The 20,145-nt window shown below is 42.1% G+C and overlaps 1 protein-coding gene across 1 annotated transcript in view; it reads left to right on the forward strand.

The window, feature by feature from the left end:
- Window positions 1-20,145, forward strand: part of LOC115096168 (protein NLRC5-like) — a 126,307-nt gene that overhangs the window by 74,248 nt on the left and 31,914 nt on the right. Inside the window, exons 6-10 of the mRNA XM_029610680.1 lie at window positions 2,318-4,052; window positions 6,111-6,194; window positions 10,555-10,638; window positions 12,165-12,248; window positions 13,886-13,975. Of these exons, the coding sequence (XP_029466540.1) occupies window positions 2,318-4,052; window positions 6,111-6,194; window positions 10,555-10,638; window positions 12,165-12,248; window positions 13,886-13,975 (2,077 nt within the window). The remainder of the gene's footprint in view (window positions 1-2,317; window positions 4,053-6,110; window positions 6,195-10,554; window positions 10,639-12,164; window positions 12,249-13,885; window positions 13,976-20,145) is intronic.

The following is a 20,145-nucleotide window of genomic DNA, read 5'->3' on the forward strand; positions in this document are numbered from 1 at the left end:
TCAAGCACATGCACAGCTTCCGCTTTCTCCCCCAGAGCAGGAAGATCAGCTGCCTCTCCTGCTGCCACCGGACTCCTGCTATCTTCGGGCGTCGGGCCGTACTGCCCGCCGAACTTCCTGTGGGGGGGGGGGGAGCGGAAGCGCAGCGCATAACGTCCACTTCCTCCCTCCCCCCCCCAAACAGGAAGATCGGCGGGCAGTACGGCCCGACCCCCGAAGATAGCAGGAGGCCGGTGGCAGCAGGAGAGGCAGCTGATCTTCCTGCCTTGGGGGGAGAAAGCGGAAGCTGCGCGCGGCGCTTCCGCTCCCCCCCCCGAACAGGAAGACCAGTTGGCCATACGGCCGCAGCAGCGCTTCCCCATGTGTGCCGTGATGGCGCGCCAGGCGTGGGTTCTCTTGTTCGCTGTCGCGGGGATGGGATCCCGCGACAGCCTTGCAGTTCCGGTGCCAGTTGGGTGGGCCTGGGTCTAAGTTGGGTGGGCACCTGCCCACCCAGGCCCACCCGTGGCTACGCCACTGGATCGCACCTCCATGGTTCAATCACTGCTGGCGTCTCGCCAAATAACTACACCATAAAAGGTGTAGTTATTCAGTGCGAAACTGACAGTGATAAAGGTGCTTACCTTTTGCTGTCGGCGCAGTCTTCGCACTGTCAGCCCCGGTGCCGCCCCGACTCCTCCTTTTCTGGGGCTGACGCCGTCCCGACTCCGCCCCCATCTTGGTATCACACGTGATAAGGGACTTTTCGCATGCAAAACATCCCTTATCGCGTGCGATCCGCTTGGTAAATGACCCCCATAGTTTGTTATGGCTGGTTTCATTTTTACCTTAGCAAGTATTTATTTATTGAATTATCATAAAAACTTGAGTTTTCACTTTGTAAATGAAATTTATTTTTCTCTTTCCAAATATTACTGTGGTGACCCATTTTATTTTTTGTAGTTTGTTTTGGGAATTTTATCACTAAATACGTCTGCACCAAGCATTTTTCAAAACACTGTAAAAGAATGTGACTGTGGGTAATTAATTAGAATTGAACTGACGCATATACAATAGCGCTTATGGCAATGCATGCACTTTCCTCTATGATACCCATTTTAAGATTTCAACAATAAAAATGATCATATTTAAGAGTGTGAAAATTGGTAATTAAAAATTGTATTTAGCAATCATCATTTTGTGAAGAGCAGTGTATATTTTGTACTTCCATTTTTTTATTTATATTTTTGTGGTAGCAGTTTTGGACTTCATTGTTTAAAACTTTTAAAGGCCAGCACGGTACCACTTTAAGCAGGGACCCTGGCAATCTTAATTGAGAATGTCTTAACAGCTATGATATCTTTTCATCCTGTTCCTTGGTTTCAATTAGCCGATCATTAAGTACAGCATGGATATGTTTTGTTCAGCAGAACAAAGCCTAACAATGAATTCCAAACAGTCTTAATTGTCAGCTCTGAGAAGCTCTTTGTTATCAGAGCCACTGGTAAATACAAGAGAGCAATACCACTGCCAATACCAAATCCATTAACTTAATTAGTATAAAAACCACTGCAGTTCTATTTCTTGGCATCACTGCCTGGGACCTAGATATAGAATATAAAATGAAAGTAAGGCAACAAGGTACAGAAAGCACAAACTCATTAGGAAACGTAGGCCAGACTGATGCTTGTGCCGACTTCCGAGAGCTCCTGAAATGGACAGCTCACCGACCAGCTCCCCTCATTCACTCACCCCCTTGGGTCCAGCTAGCACTTGCTTACATGCTAGGCTTACGTGCCACATGCAATTATTATCTCCCGTTTCTCAATCCAGAGCTTCCAAGACTGCCTTTCCCTTTTCCATTCTCTGCAGGGGCTGCTGGAGTTTCTTCAAGGTGGCACAGTGTTTCTTGCCGGGGGCTATCTATGATTTCAACACCAAAGCACACTGTAGTCCTAGCACTGATAACATCATTTATTCTTTCTTTCTTTCTTTCTTGTTTGCATTGATTTTCATGCCTTCACGTCAGTGAAACAATATCATGCTTCTTTCTGGGGGTTTGAAATGTGATGGTCCAGGTCTGTTGTTTAAAAAAAAAAATAATAATAATGTGATTCCTTGCTGTGTTTACAATTGTAAATAGAGGGAAAAGTGTGATAGTGCTGCTTTAAATGCCTTTCAAGGTTTAACACTTTTTTTTTGAGACGACATAAGCGAGTTTGCATTTTGTCGAAATACTACAGCAAGCATTTCAAATGCTATTATTAGTATGATGATAGCCATGAGGTATTGTGCATTATCCTTGCATTATGCTGATAACACTCTCTGTCGCCAACAGATTCAGGTGAAAGGTACAGATGCCAAATGATCAATTCAGCACTGCACAAATATGAAAGCAAAAGAGAGCAAGGACAATTGAAGCAACTGACCTTCAACCAAGTCTTTGTTAACTTACAGATCAAGCAGACAAAGACTTCCAAATCGAAGGAAAAAGTGGAGAAATCAAAAGATGAGGCAGGGTCGTCAGAGGCAGAAGAGTGTGCAGACACTGTCATGGAAATTCCAAACCTCTTTGAAAATGCCGCTGTCTCCAATACTAGAGTTATTTTTATGGTGGGAAAACCTGGCACAGGAAAGACTATGTTAATGCACAGAATCTGCCATGTGTGGGCACATGGATCCTTACCTCAGTTTCAGTTTGCCTTCCTGTTTGAATTCAGGCAGCTGAATTTAATAAATAGGAAAGTAACTGTAAAGGAGCTTTTCTTTGACTTGTTTCTCCAGCCAGAAGTGAGTCCCGATGAGGCGTTTCATTACATTCTCGAGAATGCTCATCGGGTTTTGGTTATATTTGATGGGCTCGATGAGTTTGTGGGTAGCCTGTCTGCCAGCTCTTCCCGCACGCCCTCTGATCTCCACAAACCCCTGTCCATAGCAGAAATCTTTGCAAGTTTGTATCATGGAAGGCTGCTCAGTGGATGCACTGTAATGGTGACCTGTAGACCTAAGAAATTACCTGACCATACCTTCACTACAGTAGACATGGTTGCAGAAGTGTTGGGATTTGATCAGGACAAAGTTAAGGAATATGCAAGCCATTTTTTCCTCAAAAGCTCTTTGAAAGAACAAGCCATAGCCCATCTGAAGAACAATGCTAAACTGATGAGGATGTGCTTTGTTCCTGCACTGTGTTATATCGTTTGTATCTGTCTGGAATATATGTTATCCAAGGGCTTGCCTTGCGTGGAGCTGCCAGACACAATAACTCAGTTCTATGTCAAAATGCTTATGATATTCATAAGCAGGCAGCAAAATTTATCTTCCGTGCAAAGTGAAGAAATGCAGCTGAACAAGTATAGACTTGCAATTTTTGACTTGTGTGATCTGGCACGAAAAGGACTCAAAGAGAAGAAGATTGTATTTTATGTGGGAGATATCTCAGAGCAGGTGAAGGAGTTTGCTTCCATGCATGGCTTGATGTCTGTCTTTGACGTGAAAAAGCTAGGCAGCAGCCAGGAGACTGGTTATGCATTTGTGCACCTCAGCCTGCAAGAGTTTTTCGCTACACTGTACCTGATGATAAATAAGTCTGTGAGCAGCGCTTCCCTGAAGAGTAATCTTTCTCTGAAGTCAAAGTGGACTTTCAGGAGCAAAACAAAAACCTGGTTCACAGACAGTTTCCATATCTTCTTGTCCGGCCTCTCCTCCAAGGAATGCAGGGTATTTCTCACTCACCTGGCAGAACAGAGTGAGGCCTGGGTAACAAATAAACAAGCAGCTGTTCTGCAGTCACTGAAGAAGCTAGCAGCAATGGACCTCACTGGGCCGAAAATAATCGAGCTATGCCATTGCACGTATGAAACACAGGATCTCGAACTAGCCCTCCAAGTGGGCAGCAATTTGAAATTCAAATACGAATTCAGAAATTTCAGGATAACTCCAGTGGACATTATGGCTCTCGTGTTTGTTATTAACCATGGTAGAAGCCTGATTAGATTAGATTTTGCAGGATGTCTCATGGAAACAGATTGTTTAGAGGTCCTAGCCAAGTGTGAAAATCTAGATCAGCTCAGGTAAGTGATATATTTCCTTCAGGGGCCAGGGGTGTCAGATAACTTGGATCACTATGAGGTAATATTTTATTGCAATGTAAGTAGTAAGCAGCATTCTACAAACTGAATCCTATGTAACCAATACCTCACCAAAAGGCAAAACTCACTTTCTAATAAAAGGATATTCTGTTCATGATTTGGGACTTGCATATTCCACGAGAGCTCTTGTTCACTCCCCTGATGACTTCTCTGCCTTAGTGGCAGAGCTGGGTGCTGCTGCCAGGGCTGAATTTCCCATTAGGCCCAGTAGGTGTGTGCCCAGGGCACACACCTACTGGGCCTAATGGGAAATTTCAGTGGCGTAGCCGGCACTGAAAATCTTGTGCCTAGGGGCGGGTGAGGTGTAAATCCGGCCCTGGCTGCTGTCGAGGGTTTTGAGGGCAGTTGGATTCCATACAGTCAGAAGAAAGCTTTAAATTAAGAAGTGATTCTCTCTTTTGAGGGCTTACAATGCTATAATCCAGCGAAGAGGCACTTGAGTCAACCAAGCTGAAATGTGTCTTTAAACCCAAGAGTCTTTGTGAGGTCTGTATTCAGTCACTGTCCAGATAGCAAAACTAGCAGGATAAACTTATCTGGCTAACTTTGAAGGTATATTCTATAGTGCAGCCGCAGCATTAAATAATATAGCCGGCTATCTTAAAGATAGTCAGCTAACTTTATCCGGCTAACTTTAGGCCTTCTCTTTGACCCGACCAGACTTAGGCCTTGATTCACCATTCCGCTATAAATATAGCAAAATATTCACCTGTGGGCAAAAAAGGGGCGGAGGGCGAAAGTGTGCAGCCGGCCGCATCTCGGTGGTGCGGTATCATACGCCACGGTTTCGGCCGTGCTGAACACTTTTGCCCCTGTAGCGCCAGTAGAAAAGGTCTGGTTATTTCTGGCGCTACTGCCGGGGATAATGTGCAAAACATTTATCGCCCATAGCGCTACCAGCCTCTCATTATTCAAAACCCTGCCCAAACTCCTCCCTTTTTTATTTTAATTTCGAATTTAAATATTCAAATCTTGATGCGGTAATTATTGCATGCATTACTGCAGTAACGCACACGATAAGGCCCTATCGCTATTTGATGAATGACTCCCTTAGCTAGCTGATTATCAGAGTTAGCTGGATAGCTTAGCTGGCTAACTCAGTTCTTCCCAGTTATGCCCCTAGAGCGCCCCTAACTTATCCAGATAAAATAAAGCCGGCTAAGGCCTGGATTTTCTAAGGTCACAGACCTTATAAACACAAAGAGGTCCATATTCAGAAGCTTTTAGATGAATAACTCAGAAGTTATCTGGCTAAATTAATATTTGGGAACTTAGGGGGTCATTTTCCAAAGGTATCGCACGCGAAAAGGGACTTTTCGTGTGCGATATCTACATCGGGGCGGAGTCCGCACCGGAAAGGGAGGAGTCGGGAAGGCCTCAGGGCGGACTCTGCGATGACTTCGCTGACGGGGAAAGAGAATCTGGCAGTAACGGGGGGTGAGGAGGCGAAGCGGGGGAGCGGGCCTGCGAAAGGCGGCAGCTATCTCACTTCCGCGGTGCGATCACTGCCGGCTTTCGCACCCAATAGCACCACCGTGAAAGGTGGCGCTATTGGGCGCGATACTGGTGGCGATAAGGAGCCTTACCTTTCCCCGTCAGCGAAGTCATCGCAGAGTCCGCCCTGAGGCCTCCCCGACTCCTCCCTTTCCGGTGCGGACTCCGCCCCGATGTAGATATCGCACACGAAAAGTCCCTTTTCGCGTGCGATACCTTTGGAAAATGACCCCCTAAGTTCCCAAATATTAATTTAGCCAGATAACTTCTGAGTTATTCATCTAAAAGCTTCTGAATATGGACCTCTTTGTGTTTATAAGGAGCAATTTTGATTTAATTGAAACTTTTAATCCAAATGGTTTCCAAATGTATTTTGTTTTCCTGTCTTTAATGTTCTGCAAAATTCTTCGCTGAATAGCGCTGTTTTTCAGTGCATCTAACCATTGTAACAATGATGGCATTCAAAGTAGGCTTTTTTAATTGCAGCTTTAGAAATAGAAAATACGGGGACAAATTTGCAGAAGCTCTTTCAAAAAGCTTACCAAAGATTGGAACTTTGAAGAAGCTGGAGTAAGTATTTGCTATTTGTCAGGTTCTGATGAGCTAGTCTAGTGCCTCACAAGCTCTTGAGCCCTGTAGTGCTTTTACAGATTCTGTATTTGTCCATGAGATAGAATGGGACTTTATGGAGCCTATGCAATAAAACTTGTGCTAAAAAAGAATTTAGCATGTGTCTCAATAAAACTGTAATGTGCATGTTAAAACGGGACTTAGGAGCCGGTAGCTTCCCTGGTCATCTGGGGCTGCACAGACTGCAGGGGAGGGAGTCAGTCCTTGTCCAATGATGACCTCCTGGTGGCTGGATTTAGGACCCATGGTTTCAGGGTTCACAAAGGACCCCTGCTGCCTGGCCCCTGGCTGAGGACTCTCTCTGTAATAGCTGGACTAAAGCAGGTTGGTGGAAAACATGAAATGGTGGGGAAAAGATTAGCTGTAAATGAAGGCTCATGACACTAGATCCCAGTCCTGGTTCTGTTTGAGCTGAAAACCCAAAGAAGCAGGAGGAAACTGCTTCATAAAACAAAACAAAACAAAAAAAAGAAAAGAAAGGGGATTTAACATGCTTTGTAATACGTTTTACTGAGAGCAGGCTAAAACTTACTTTCAACACCGTGGCCTTGGTAGAACATGTTTATTTTTTTTACATTCATTTTTTACATTCATTTTTATTTACCAAATTTATATACCGCTTGATCCAAAGTACACAACAGGTTCCAAATTATTCATAAATAATAAAAACAGGTCTCTATATACTGAATGCACAAATAACAATCTAACACCAAGACAGCAGACTCGGACATCAGGTCATAGCCATCAAACAAGACACAAAAGGTAAAAAAGACTGACTTATGGGCATTAAGACCAAAAAAAGTGTTCTGTCCATATTAGCTACTGGGAAATCCCCCATGCTAAGTAACCTGAAGTGAAAGAAGGTGAACGGGCCAGTTTACAGGAGGGTTTCCTCTGACCCATTATCCCCATTAAGATCATGCAAACAAACACTGACCCTCACCGCACATCTCAAGGACCCCATACAGAAGTCCCAACACATTCCTCCCCTACTGCAGAACAATTTCAGAAGACACCCCCACCACCACCACCACCACTTCATGGGTCTGTCTCCACCCTTTCCCAATTCTCTTCCCCTACAAGAATGATGTCACCCCTTCTGGGGACCACCCAAGACCATCCCACTTCTCCAGAACGGGCACCCACTATTCTGGAGTCTTCTCCTTTCTTTCCTGGCCAGAGAGGTTGCAGAGCCCGTCACTGTGTATCATTCAGTGCTCGGTTCAGCAGTTGTGCCAGCAGGAGAGCTCTGCACGCCCTCCTGCTGGAGAAAAAAAAAAAAGAAGAAAGGATCTCCAGAAGGGGTCTCTTGGCTAGCTTCAGAGAGGGCTCCGTCATTCTGGGAGGGATGGGGAGAGTGGTAGGAGGTAGCCCCAGGGAGGAGGGCTCTAGCGTTGTTCTGCAGGGAGGTTTAGGACTTTGTATGGGGCATTAGGGAGTGAACAGTGGAGGGTATTTAGCTGGATCTTTGTTGGGGGGGAGTAAATCTCCATGCTAATCAACCTTTTTACGTCAGGCTTGTTAATGTTGGGGGGGGGGTTTGAGGGCAGGTGTTAACTTTTTGGGCTTTATCAGGCATCCGGTAAATAGTTGGTGGATGTCAGCATATCACATTATATACCATAAGCCCATTTAAAGCTTCATTTGCATATGACCTCATTTGCTTTTTAAGTATATGCTAATTATAGCGCATACACCTTAATGGGGGACCATCTTAATATGCAAGTTGTGGCTTTATTGCAAAGTAGGCTATTTTAGTGCATGCAAAACGGCCTTAGCATTCACACACAACTTTTATTGCCTAGGCCCCTATGTATTGCAGTGGAAGGCCAAATGAGTTCTAGGTACTAATGGGAAGATGGAATATCAGGCTTTAGTTAGAACCAGTTTGTTCTTAGACTATACGGAGCTGACAAGATCAGATCTGTCTAAAATGTAAGTGCCATATAATAGCAATATTATTGCATTTGAATTTAATGGAATTTAATAGGTCTGTTCTTCCTCCACCACTTGGCATGAAAATTGCAATTCCCCCTGGGATTCCTCCATAGTATCCTTTTTGCTTCTGTTTTTGCCCTATTTCATACATTCGTATGTGAGGCAGTGGTTTGTGACAGCAGAATGAACAGTTCATGGTTTGTCGCCAGTAAGCTTTCCTCATTCTGCACATTCTGAAACTGCAATAACTTGTGTATTTGGAAACCTGAAGCAGCGTTTCCAATTCTTATTTCTTTATTTGGTTTCTATTCTGCTTCTTGGCACTTCAAAGTGGATTATTGTCCCGTACTGCAGGTATTTCCCTTAGCTAGCCCAGAAGATAACGAGGGTTAAATCATTCTCCATGGATCCATACATTAAATTATATGAGCAAGATGCACCCTTTAGAAATGGACAGCTATCGTCTTCCTGCCCCTTAATCTTTGGCTGGGTGCGTCAATGTCAGGTGCTGGAGTAAATGCCCCAGTAGGGGTTTAGGATTAGACGCCACGGAAAAGTCCAATTTCTGAGCTTTATTAGAATGGAGACATGATCTTTTTATGAGTGCCCGACTCAGGCCGAGTTTTGCCCCACACGGGGGCTGCCTCAGGGGCTAAAACATATAAAAAGCAAATATAACTCAACGTACAAAACAAATAACAGAAAATAATTTAAAATCAAAATTACATAACAGAAGGTACCACGTAGATTCTAAAGATATGTCAAAAACTGCTTAAAATGACTGGACAATGACAAAATGAATATTGAAGGAATGAACAGGAGACACAGTACAATATATGATTTTACCTGTGTGTGGTGAGTCTTAATATATATGAATGTGCTTTCATAAAGATTACGGGAGTTATCCATATTTAAGGTTGTGTTAGGTTACAAAGGGGTAGATTTTTAAAAAAAGCGCGTTCGCGTACTTTTGTTTGCGCACCAGGCGCAAACAAAAGTACGCTGGATTTTATAAGATACGCGCGTAGCCACACATATCTTCTAAAATCCTGGATCGGCACGCGCAAGGCTGCCGATTTTGGGCAGCCGGCGCGCGCCAAGCCGCGCAGCCTGTCACCGTTCCCTCCGAGGCCGCTCCAAAATCGGAGCGGCCTCGGAGGGAACTCTCTTTCGCCCTCCCCTCACCTTCCCCTCCCTTCCTCTACCTAACCCACCCCCCCCCCCCCCGGCCCTATCTAACCTCCCCCCTTACCTTTGTCCGTAGATTTACGCCTGCGAGAAGTAGACGTAAATTTACGTGCACCAGCGGACTGCTGGCGCGCCGTGCTCCGACTTGGGGGCTGGTCCGAAGGCCTGGACCACGCCCCCGGGCCGGCACCACGCCCCCGGTCCCACCCCCGAAACGCCGTGCCCCACCCCCGAAATGCCGCGTCATCAGGTCCCGCCCCCGACACGCCCCCTTCCAAAAACCCCGGGACCTACGCGTGTCCCGGGGCTCTGCGCGCGCCGGCGGCCTATGGAAAATAGGCGCGCCGGCGCGCAAGGCCCTTCTCGCGTAAATCCGGGCGGATTTACGCGAGCAGGGCTTTTAAAATCCGCCCGAAAGTGTATTAATTCTTAATTCCCTTTTTCCATCTAAAAATTCAATGTTATTATTAATATTGAACTGTAATTTGAATGGATGTATTTTTTTTCTTTAATTATAATCCATAAATAAAGAATTTAAAAAAAAAAAAAAAAAGATTACGGGAGTCTAGTGGTCTGTAGGTAATGCATAAAATAATAATAAGTTAAAAACTATGTTTGGACAAAAATTGACATCAGCTTGAAAAATAGGAATGCATGATTGGAAGAATGCAAATTAGATCAATACTAAGAAACAAGGGTTAATCCATATTGTTATCCTTACGGCTCTAATCCATATTGTTAGCCTTACGGCTTTCTTAGACAGCCTACCCTCCTGTTTTGTTGGTCCAGTAGGGGTTTAGAACATTATCAGAGTTGGAACTAAATTTTGAGCCTGTGCTTACCCACAGATATAATGACCACATATTGTTTCTGTGGAGCTTGTGCAGTTCTCTGGTTTGTTACTGTACACCCAGAGAGGACATTGCACTCTAGGTACTGCTTTGGTGTAGTTAGGCTGTCATGTTGTGTTATAGCTGTTTGGTGCACAGTCTGGGTAGCCATGGAGATATAGCCTGGGTGTCCGTTCTCTCCAGCCTTGGCATACCATATTGTAACTCATATTTCCAGAAACAACTAGGAGAGATGCAGGTGGACAGTTTTTGATGCAAGACTGATGGATTTCTGTTATTCTGCAACTATTCTAATTGTCCTAGTGTCTGCTATTATTTTGCAGGTTAACTGGTGGTAACATCACTGCTGTCGGGTTAGCTGAACTTGCACGAGCTCTTCCCCTCTGCCAACAAATTGAAGAAATAAAGTATCTGGATTTTTTTTTTTTTATTATTTTTTTTGTATTTTAAGCTCTGACAATTAGAGGCAATAAGCTCATGAATATTAAAGTCACCTCATTGTTGTTTACAGCATCCTACTTGTGGAAACATTCAAACTTCCCACAGGCAAGATAGAAAGCCTTAAAACAAAAAAGGGAGACCGTGGAAAAATTACTTTTCTACTGATTTTTCTCCTGTGTGTTACATCAAAGCCATTTTTCCACGGTTTTCCTTTTTTGGTTTTAACATTGAAATTTCCAGGCAAAATAAAATAAAAACTGAAAATGAAGGTTCCTAATTATATTGTACAGCCTGCAGAATTTGTTAGCACTGGAATATTGTAACCACCATTTGCCTTATTTTTTTATTTTAGGTGCTTTGCAAAAAGAAGCAGTGAAAACTGTGCCATAGCCTGCAAGTGGAAAAATGACTTTTCTACTGCTTCTTCTCCTGTGTGTTATATCAAAGTCATTTTTCCACTGACTCTTTTTGTTATAATATTGAAAATCTCAGGCAAAATAAAATAAGATCTGAAAATAAAGGTCCCTAAATACAATAAGTATAATCCCTAGGTGGAGGAAGGGTAATTATATTTAAGGTTTCTTTTGAAAACTCAGAGTAAAGACGTAGCATGTGTTTGGAGGCAATTTATTCTATATTAATTAAAATAAATTGAAAGTAGAAGGTAAATTAAATCTGAAGCCAGATTAATTTCTGCTGCTGTGCAATGAAGCTTGCAATGTTCATTTTTAGATCTAGAAGGTTCCCCATTGCATATTATTCATGCTGCAATGACTGGACTAAAGCAAGTTGGTAAGGAATAGGAAATAGAGGGAAATCGCTCCTGTGAATGGAGGTGCATGGCCCTGGTTCTGTTTGAGCTAGAAACACAAAGGAGCAGCAGGAAATGATGACCTACCGCATCCTTATCCTTGAGTTGGTGTTTGGCTAATGTTTGGAATGACCTAACATCCTGTATAGTTTGGCCTGCAGCAAATGACGCAGCAATGCGTTGCTGTAATAAGTCATTTGCATTCTTGGGCATTGTACTTGGGGTGCAATTTGTGACTTAGGGCAATTTTCAAAAGCTGATTACCTGGGTAAATGGCTACTCGCCCAAGTGGAAGGGATTTTTTGAAAACTGGCCACCTGATATGTGGGTAACAGTATGTGTGTTGTGCCGCCATGCACGTACTTTCCTGGAGGTGCTCACAGGGGGGGGGATTGGGCCGGGAAAGGCAACAATGTGCATAATTTTGCATTTTTACACCTACGCATTTTGTTCCAGCTGAAAATGGTATCTGAGGAAAAAGGAAATGTAAATCTCAGCAGCAACTTTTTCTTTTGAAAACTGCTGCAAAACCCAGGAAGGACTTTGCACCTGCCTGCCCAGCTTTGAAAATTGCCCCCTTATTCTGTAATAATAAGATTTTTTTTTTTATCTTTAATGCTATTAAAACCAAGATTCCACTTGTTCATTACTTTTGCATTATCTTTGACACCTGGTTTCCAGTTTGCAGGACAATAGACTGAAGGATGATGACATGATAGTGATTTTCAAAGTATTTTCTAAAAAGGATACGCTAAGGAAGATGGAGTAAGTAAAAGTATTTGTGTAATACATGGGGTTTGTTTTGTTTTTTTCACTGTATTCCAAAAAATATACTCTATGCTCATAGACGTGTTGGGTTCGTTTTTGGAAGATTGAATTGTGTAGACAAAAACTTGGATTATTTATACTATGATTGGGTTGCCATGAAAGCCAGTTTAAAATAAAATCCAACTCAAGTGGCATTCATGTTTCAAAATGCCTTTTTTGAGCGTCTAGGATATCTCCTATTTTTGTGATACATACACCCAGAGAAGGGAGAGTTTAAAAAAAAAAAAAGGACTGGCTGACACGCCCTTCATGACTTGAGTAACTAATGAAGTTGTAAAAAGCAGTCTTGTGTTCCTTCTGCCAGAAGTGGCACCTTGCTGTGCAGTTCCTGCAAAGACAAGGTCAAGAGGGTCATTTTGAAAGCTCTTTCCATGGGTGCTTTACCTGTGGAAAAGGCTTTGTTAAAATTGCCCTGAGTATGTCTGGGCAAATGTCCGTGCATAGTGCCACAAGGGCGAGTTTGCCCGCACGGAGCAGAGGCCTTCTTGTCTGCGGCTGGGGTAGAGCTTGCACTCGTCTGCACATTTCTGAATTTTACAAATCATGCATGGGATTTTTCCTCAAGAAAACTATATGCAAAATTTAGGAGGGGTAAATGTGTGCAGGTAATTTACCTGGGATAATTTTCAAAATGAAAGTACATGCACACTTTCACTTTGAAAATCAGGGCAAACTCCACTGATAAAAAAACCCCATAAAATACCTGCAAACATTGCACCAATACAGACAATTAGAAAAGTACCCACTGTGGGGCGAATTCTCAAGGCGCTGCTCGTGCTAAAAGGCCTGTGTACGTGAGTAACCGGGCCGTGCATGAGCAATGTGTGTTTTTAAAAGCCGCAAACTACCCACCTATATGCGCGTGCCCGAGCAATAAAAAAAAAAGGGGTGGAGTTGGGTTACCCCGCAGAAACGCCTATCAAAGTCACCCTCCCTATGGAGGTTTCACTTTTTAGCCCCGTTAGGATGGTCACGTCTTTAACAGCCCATGCTCTAAAGCTAGAGTCTCGAAGTTTAAAAGAATGACCTCCGTTGAAAAGTTAAGAGATTCATTTTCAAACAGTTTTACCCAGATAGTTATAAGCAGTTAGTTGGGTAAAACTGGCCGCTAATAATTAATTACCCTCCTTCCCTGGGGGCAAAGGATGCCTACCCAGTGAGAGAGCGTGAGTGCTTTTATCTGCATCCTAAAAGGTTTAGGCCAGCAAGCAACGCGCGAGGATTTCAGTTTTAAATCGCCGCCCGTTCTTTACACTACTGACTTTACCCAATACCTCAAGGCCAGGCGCAAGGTCCTCGAGTTTGGAAGCACCCACGGCACCGGCCGACCCCCCTCCCCCCAAATTTGAAAATTTGCTTGCAGATACGTGCAGACCAGCAAGCAATGTGGACGTATTAAAAATTGGCCTCTAAATCCTTAAGGTATGTTCTTGCACGTTTCCAGAATTTGCCTCCGTTGTTGGTGAAGATTTCTCACATCTTTATTTAGTTTAAGTGCTCCTTCTTGCTTATTGTGGTTCACATTTGCATTTGAACTAAACTAATAGCTTTGTGTTTTCAATTAAAATCTCCAGCTTGAGCAATAACGATGTGACTGTGAGTGGTCTTCTTGCACTGGCCAAAGCAGCTGCCACTTGCCCCAGAATTACTGAAGTGAATATGAGGTACCGAGCACAGAATTTATTTTACGAATACACCGCAGCATATTGTTTCATCCATGTTTATTGCGTTTGAGCAGCAGATGACATGCTGTACCTTGTATTTACAGCCTGCAGTTATTAACGTGATCATGCGACTCTAAATCAAAAGGGACAGGCTCAGCCATCCCAATTTTACTTTTATTACATCTTTCTTAAACCAGAACTACTACAAGTCCATAGAGGCAATGGGAGTAAAAGCAGGACTGCCTAAACCTGTCCCATATCACACAGAGCTATGCAACAACTGACCTTGTTTTTCTCTTGTTAAGCAAACCTTCTCCCTATTGCTAGCAAAATTCAAATTTGCCACAAATAGAACTGCCATGGATCTGGATTTGGATGGATCTGGATTTGAGATTTAATTACTCACTTATTCCAAATCTGAGCTCAAGTTGAGTTACCATTCAAATATTGTAGATATTTCCCTGGCCAAGTGGACGTATAATCTAAGCCAGTGGTGTTCACTCCCAGCCCGTGAGGTTCACAAACAGGTCAGGTTTTCAGGATATCCCTAATCAATATGCATGACTTAGCTTTGTATGCACACACTAAGAACATAAGAAGTGCCATGCTGGGTCAGACCAAGGTCCATTGAGTCCAGCATCCTGTCTCTGACAGTGGCCATTCCAAGTCACAAGAACCTGGCAGATCCCCAATAGTTGATCTCACTCCCAGGGATAAGTGCTAATTTTTGTAAGTCTACCTGTCTACGTGTTATGGACTTTTCCTTCAGAACTGATATTTCGGAAAACATGAACATGCTGGAAAGGAAATTGACAAAGAGTGTGGATTGTACTTTGAGGTTATTTCTATTGCCATTGCTACTTGTGAGTTTTATTTTGTTTTTTTTTAAATAAATTTTCTATTTTTTTGAGCACAAAAGAGATGTGGACACTGGATTTATTATGGGAGGTCCACAGCCAAGTTTGACTTTGCAGGGAAACCTGTTCCCAGCCTATGGCCCTAGAGACAGTATACCCCACCCTGGGAGAGTTACTCCATTGCTCCACAGGGATGGGAAAGAGGCCCCCCTGGAACAGGGATTACAGCTGTATTCTGAAGCACTTTCTCAGCTACAGAGTGAGGGTCATACTGTTTTATCTAAATATTGAAAATGACAATTCCATCAACATACGAACATAAGAAGTGTCATGCTGGATTAGACCAAGGTCCATTGAGCCCAGCATTCTGTCTCCGACAGTGGCCAGTCTGGATCACAAGTATCCATCAGATCCCCAATAGTTGATCTATTTCTTACATTTCACTCCCAGGGATAAGCGCTGGCAAATAACTGTTTATGGATTTTCCTTCAGGAACATGTCCAATCCTCTTTTGAACCCCACTATGGGGGTCATTTTCTATCCCTATCGCACGCGAAAAGTCCCTTTTCGCATGCGATAGCTAGATAGGGGTGGAGTTGGGGTGGCATCGGGACCAGAAGAGGAGGAGTCGGGCGGCATCGGGGCAGACGCCATGGAAACTTCGCTGGTGGCGAAAAGGTAAGACCCCTTATCGCCGCCAGTAGCTCGCCCAATAGCGCCACCTTTCATGATGGCACTATTGGGTGCGAAAGCTGGCAGCGATAACACCGCGGTGTTGCGATCGCTGCTGGCTTTCGCAGGCCCACCCCCGCTTTGCCCCCCATTACTGTGGGATTCAGATAGCCCTGCAAAGCTAGAAAATGCAGCCCTTTGTTAGTTGCCTTGACCATGTCTTCTGGCAATAGATTGCATAGCTTGATTGTGCACCGAGTGAAAAAATATTTCCTATGATTTGTTTTAAATTTGCCAATTACTATTTTCATGGAATGTCCCCTAGTCCTAGTGTAACTTGAAAGGGTAAATAACCATTCTCTATTTAGCCATTCCACCCCACTCATAAGTTTGTAAATGTCAATCATATCCCTTCTCAGTCGCCTCTTTTCCAACCTAAAGAGCCCTACTCTGTTTAGCCTTTCTCTATAAGGGAGCTTTTCTATCCTCTTAATAATTTTTGCTGCCCTTCTCTGTACCCTTTCTATGTCTGCTATATCTATTTTGTGATGGGTGGCCAGAACTGCACACAATACTCAAAGTGTGGTCGTACCATGGACATATACAAAGGCGTTATTACATTCTCAATTTTATTCTTTGTTCCTTTCCAAATAATTCCTAACTTTCTATTTTCCTTTTTGACCCCCACCATACATTGCCTCCATTTTATGCAAATCTATCTCATGCACATTCATTAGGGGTATTCTGAATACCCAACCTGTTGGTGGCCCTCAAGGGCTAGGAGTGAATACCACTGATCTAAGCTGGTTTCCCTGGTTCTCAGCCTGCTGTTCTAACTACTAGGTCCTTGTTATAGTATGGGGCCCTTATGTATAATATGTACTGTGTATGTAATCCCTGTGTCAAAGAACAATCTTCCCAGCCCTGGGGAGCCAGAAATCGATAAACATGGCTTACAGAGACGGATCTTCACTGTACTTATGTAGGGCAGCAAAAATGTAGTTGTAGAAGAACAAAATTCTGGTGTGTCGGTGCTGAAAGAAAAACATGGACTTGAAGAAACGAAACAAAATGAAATGAAACAAGAAATAAAAGTGTGCAGGAAAGGAAAGGTTACCTTATCAGAGGATGGAATACAAACGAAGCGTGAAGGAGATCAAATAGCATTAATATCGAAGGGTTCAGGCGCAAGCCATGGATCGGCTTAGAATGAGCTAATTGCGGCACAGAAGGAGGTTTCAAACCTAAGAGAATTTTTGAGAATGAAGGGGAACCAATTAAAATGCTCACTTATAAAGGCTGAAAAAATGGCAGGTATGTAAACATCAGCCCGATACCGGCATTGAAGCAAATTGGATCTTAAAAAACTTAGGAGAAATGAAAGCCATGAATCGGCTGGAGACACTGAACCCGGCTTACAATTAAATATGTTAATGAAGAAGTCCGACCGAGAAAAATATACATTTTCAAATCAATAAAATACAAAGCCCAATGGGGAAAAATACAAAATAACTGAAAAAGTTACCTTTAGGCAGCGAACTTCATTGGAGAATGATGGAGGCTTAGAGGAATATTTGGAAAAACGCTGACCCGATTTAAGGTAGAAAATCTAAAGTTTATAAAACTTTAAAATGTCAAAGGAAGGAAGAGACATACATAAAAATTAAAGGCACAAAAGTGAAACCAAAGAACAACAATCACTGTAAAACCGATACTTACAAATGTCTGTGCAATCACATATGAATTGGCACTGTAGCAAGCAGAGCCGTACAGTTGGACTAAAATTAAAGGAAAATATGCGCCAAAAAGGGAGGTCATATGAATTGAGGAAAAGGATACAGCTTGGAGAAGAGACGGCTGGGGGGGATATGATAGAGGTGTTTAAAATCATGAGAGGTCTAGAACGAGTAGATGTGAATCGGTTATTTACTCTTTCAGATAATAGAAGGACTAGGGGGCACTCCATGAAGTTAGCATGTGGTACATTTAAAACTAATTGGAGAAAGTTCTTTTTCACTCAACGCACAATTAAACTCTGGAATTTGTTGCTAGAGGATGTGGTTCATGCAGTTAGTATAGCTGTGTTTAAAAAAGGATTGGATAAGTTCTTGGAGGAGAAGTCCATTACCTGCTATTAAGTTCACTTAGAGAATAGCCACTGCCATTAGCAACGGTAACATGGGATAGACTTAGTTTTTGGGTACTTGCCAGGTTCTTATGATCTGGATTGGCCACTGTTGGAAACAGGATGCTGGGCTTGATGGACCCTTGGTCTGACCCAGTATGGCAATTTCTTATGTTCTTATGCCACAAACTGCCATAATCATGAACAACCCCAAATGCATAGCAAGAGTCTGTATAGACAGTGAGGTACAAGCCCTTTCCCCTTATACAGGCCCTGGTAAGGACAATCAATTCTGCTGTTTGTGCTGAACGGGCATGGGTGAGAGGCCCAGCTTCCAACACTTCCCACTGGGTACACACAGCATATCCAACCTTCAGTGAACCTGTACCATCATGGAGAGCGGAGCCATCTACAAAATAAACTGCATCAGTGTTAGAAACCTTTTAAACCTTTACTGGGCTGTAATTCATACTGAAGTGACAGACAAAGTATAGAATCAGCAAAAATAAAAAATGTCAAAAATCAAAATAATTTCAATAATTAAATGTGTTAAACAAAAATTAATATTTATTAAGATCACTTGGGAAACCTCCACTTTGAAACCAGACCAAAAGACATTTTGCAAATCCTTGTGTTTTGGATATTCAAAAACCTTAAATATGTTTCAGTTGAAGTAGAAAATTGTAACTAGAATACATGAAACTAAAAATACTATAAATCATTTGTAATTCTGAATCTTTAAATTGAAAATGGTCCAAAAAATATTTCTGTATGATTAACTCTAACTACAAGCTCTTAGAAAAACAGGGGTGTGATACATTTGGTATCATTAGAATATGTCATAATTGTAATCAATAAACTATTTTAGCATTGAATATATATATACATATAATTACTCCAGGGTAAAACAGCACCTAGAAATATTTAATAAAATCAAAACTAATATTGTCACAGATTTATGATTAAACTTTTATTAAGAACTTAATACAAAAATACATAGCTAGAAAATATATAGTATCAATATCAAAAGTATTGGTTTGTGTATAATGCAAATGTAGTTAGATACATATAACTAAAAAACTTATATAATTGTGTTGCTGAAAATAATCCTATATATGAAACACACACTACACTAATACTCAGATCATATTAAAATAATTTTATAAGTAGCATATATCCAATCTGGGTAAACTAACAATAATAAAAAAAATTATATAAAATTAAGAAATTCAGTCAAAGGAACATATGTGTATCACGTGATTATATCACCCAATGTTGAAATTCAGCTTTGAAGAACCCCCGACAAGGATCCTCATTTCATCTGTTGGTTTCTTCAGGGGGAATCTGAGCATGGACAAACATCAACTAAATCTGATTGCAATAGAAAGGATGTTGTTTATCTTAAAGAAACTATATTGGTGCAAAAGCCAATAAGAATCTTTGTAGTGGCAGTATATTAGAGAAAGTGTGTGTTTGCTTTCAAAAAGATCCACTTTATCACAGCTCCTTCAATATGTATTATAAAAGGTATCAACTTAATGGTGTGCCCTAGTATTCACTGTTGAACTTTTTACAACATGATTTCTGCAGTCTTTACTTTCTTTAAAAAACTGATTGACAATCCATCGTGCAAATTGGAAAACGTGCCTCCCTCCCTGCCGTTACCAGAGCCGGTAGCTAGTCTTGGTGTCTCATTTCTATTTCCCGTGAAACTAGCTGCCGGCTCCGGTACTGGCAGGGAGGTGCCGAAACTAGCTGCCGGCTCCAACAACTGTTTAATTAAATAATTCTTATCTTTAGTCTTTTTCCTCATGCTTTACCATTGCTACAACTCATTCCATCTGCTACATTTACTTTCACCTTCAGATAACTCACAGAAGTAACCTTCTATTCAAATAAATAAAAAAAACCAAAACTCTTCCCATAAAGGAGAGCTCATTCAATTCTTCTTTGAAGAGAAAAAAAACAATCATTACAATGTCCTTCAAAAATATATCATAAACAGTTAATTTTAAAGTCCTTAAAGCTCGTATGAATCTAGTAAGATGTCTGAAAAATAGTTTATACTAGTGCTTTGTAATATGAAGTTAATCAAAACAAATTGTTACTTGCATAGGGTAACTAATAATAATTTCAAATGGATGCATATTAACTTTCTTAGGGGGTCATTTATCAAAGTCCTATATGGCGTTTTCACATGCGTTAAGGCGTTTTCGCATGTGAAAAATGCCATAATGCATGGTGCGATGCAAATTAGGAAAGGAGAAGAGTTTGGGGTGGGATTTGTGGCGAAGCCATATCACACAGCTTTAATGTGGATTTTAGCTACACCTTTTTCGTTTGTGTTAAACCGTGTAATATGGCTTTAATGCACTTTGTGATGTTTTTGCAAATAGTGTTTTTAGTATTTTAAGCTGCTGGAGAGACAGCCTACCTATCAGGCCCTCATATTAGGTAGGTATTTATACCTCTTTATGAGGCCCACCTAGGTACTCAAGGTACTCAAGGTGAAGTTT

The sequence above is a fragment of the Rhinatrema bivittatum genome, chromosome 7 (assembly GCF_901001135.1).
Source record: "Rhinatrema bivittatum chromosome 7, aRhiBiv1.1, whole genome shotgun sequence".
NCBI classification, from domain to species: Eukaryota; Metazoa; Chordata; class Amphibia; order Gymnophiona; family Rhinatrematidae; genus Rhinatrema; species Rhinatrema bivittatum.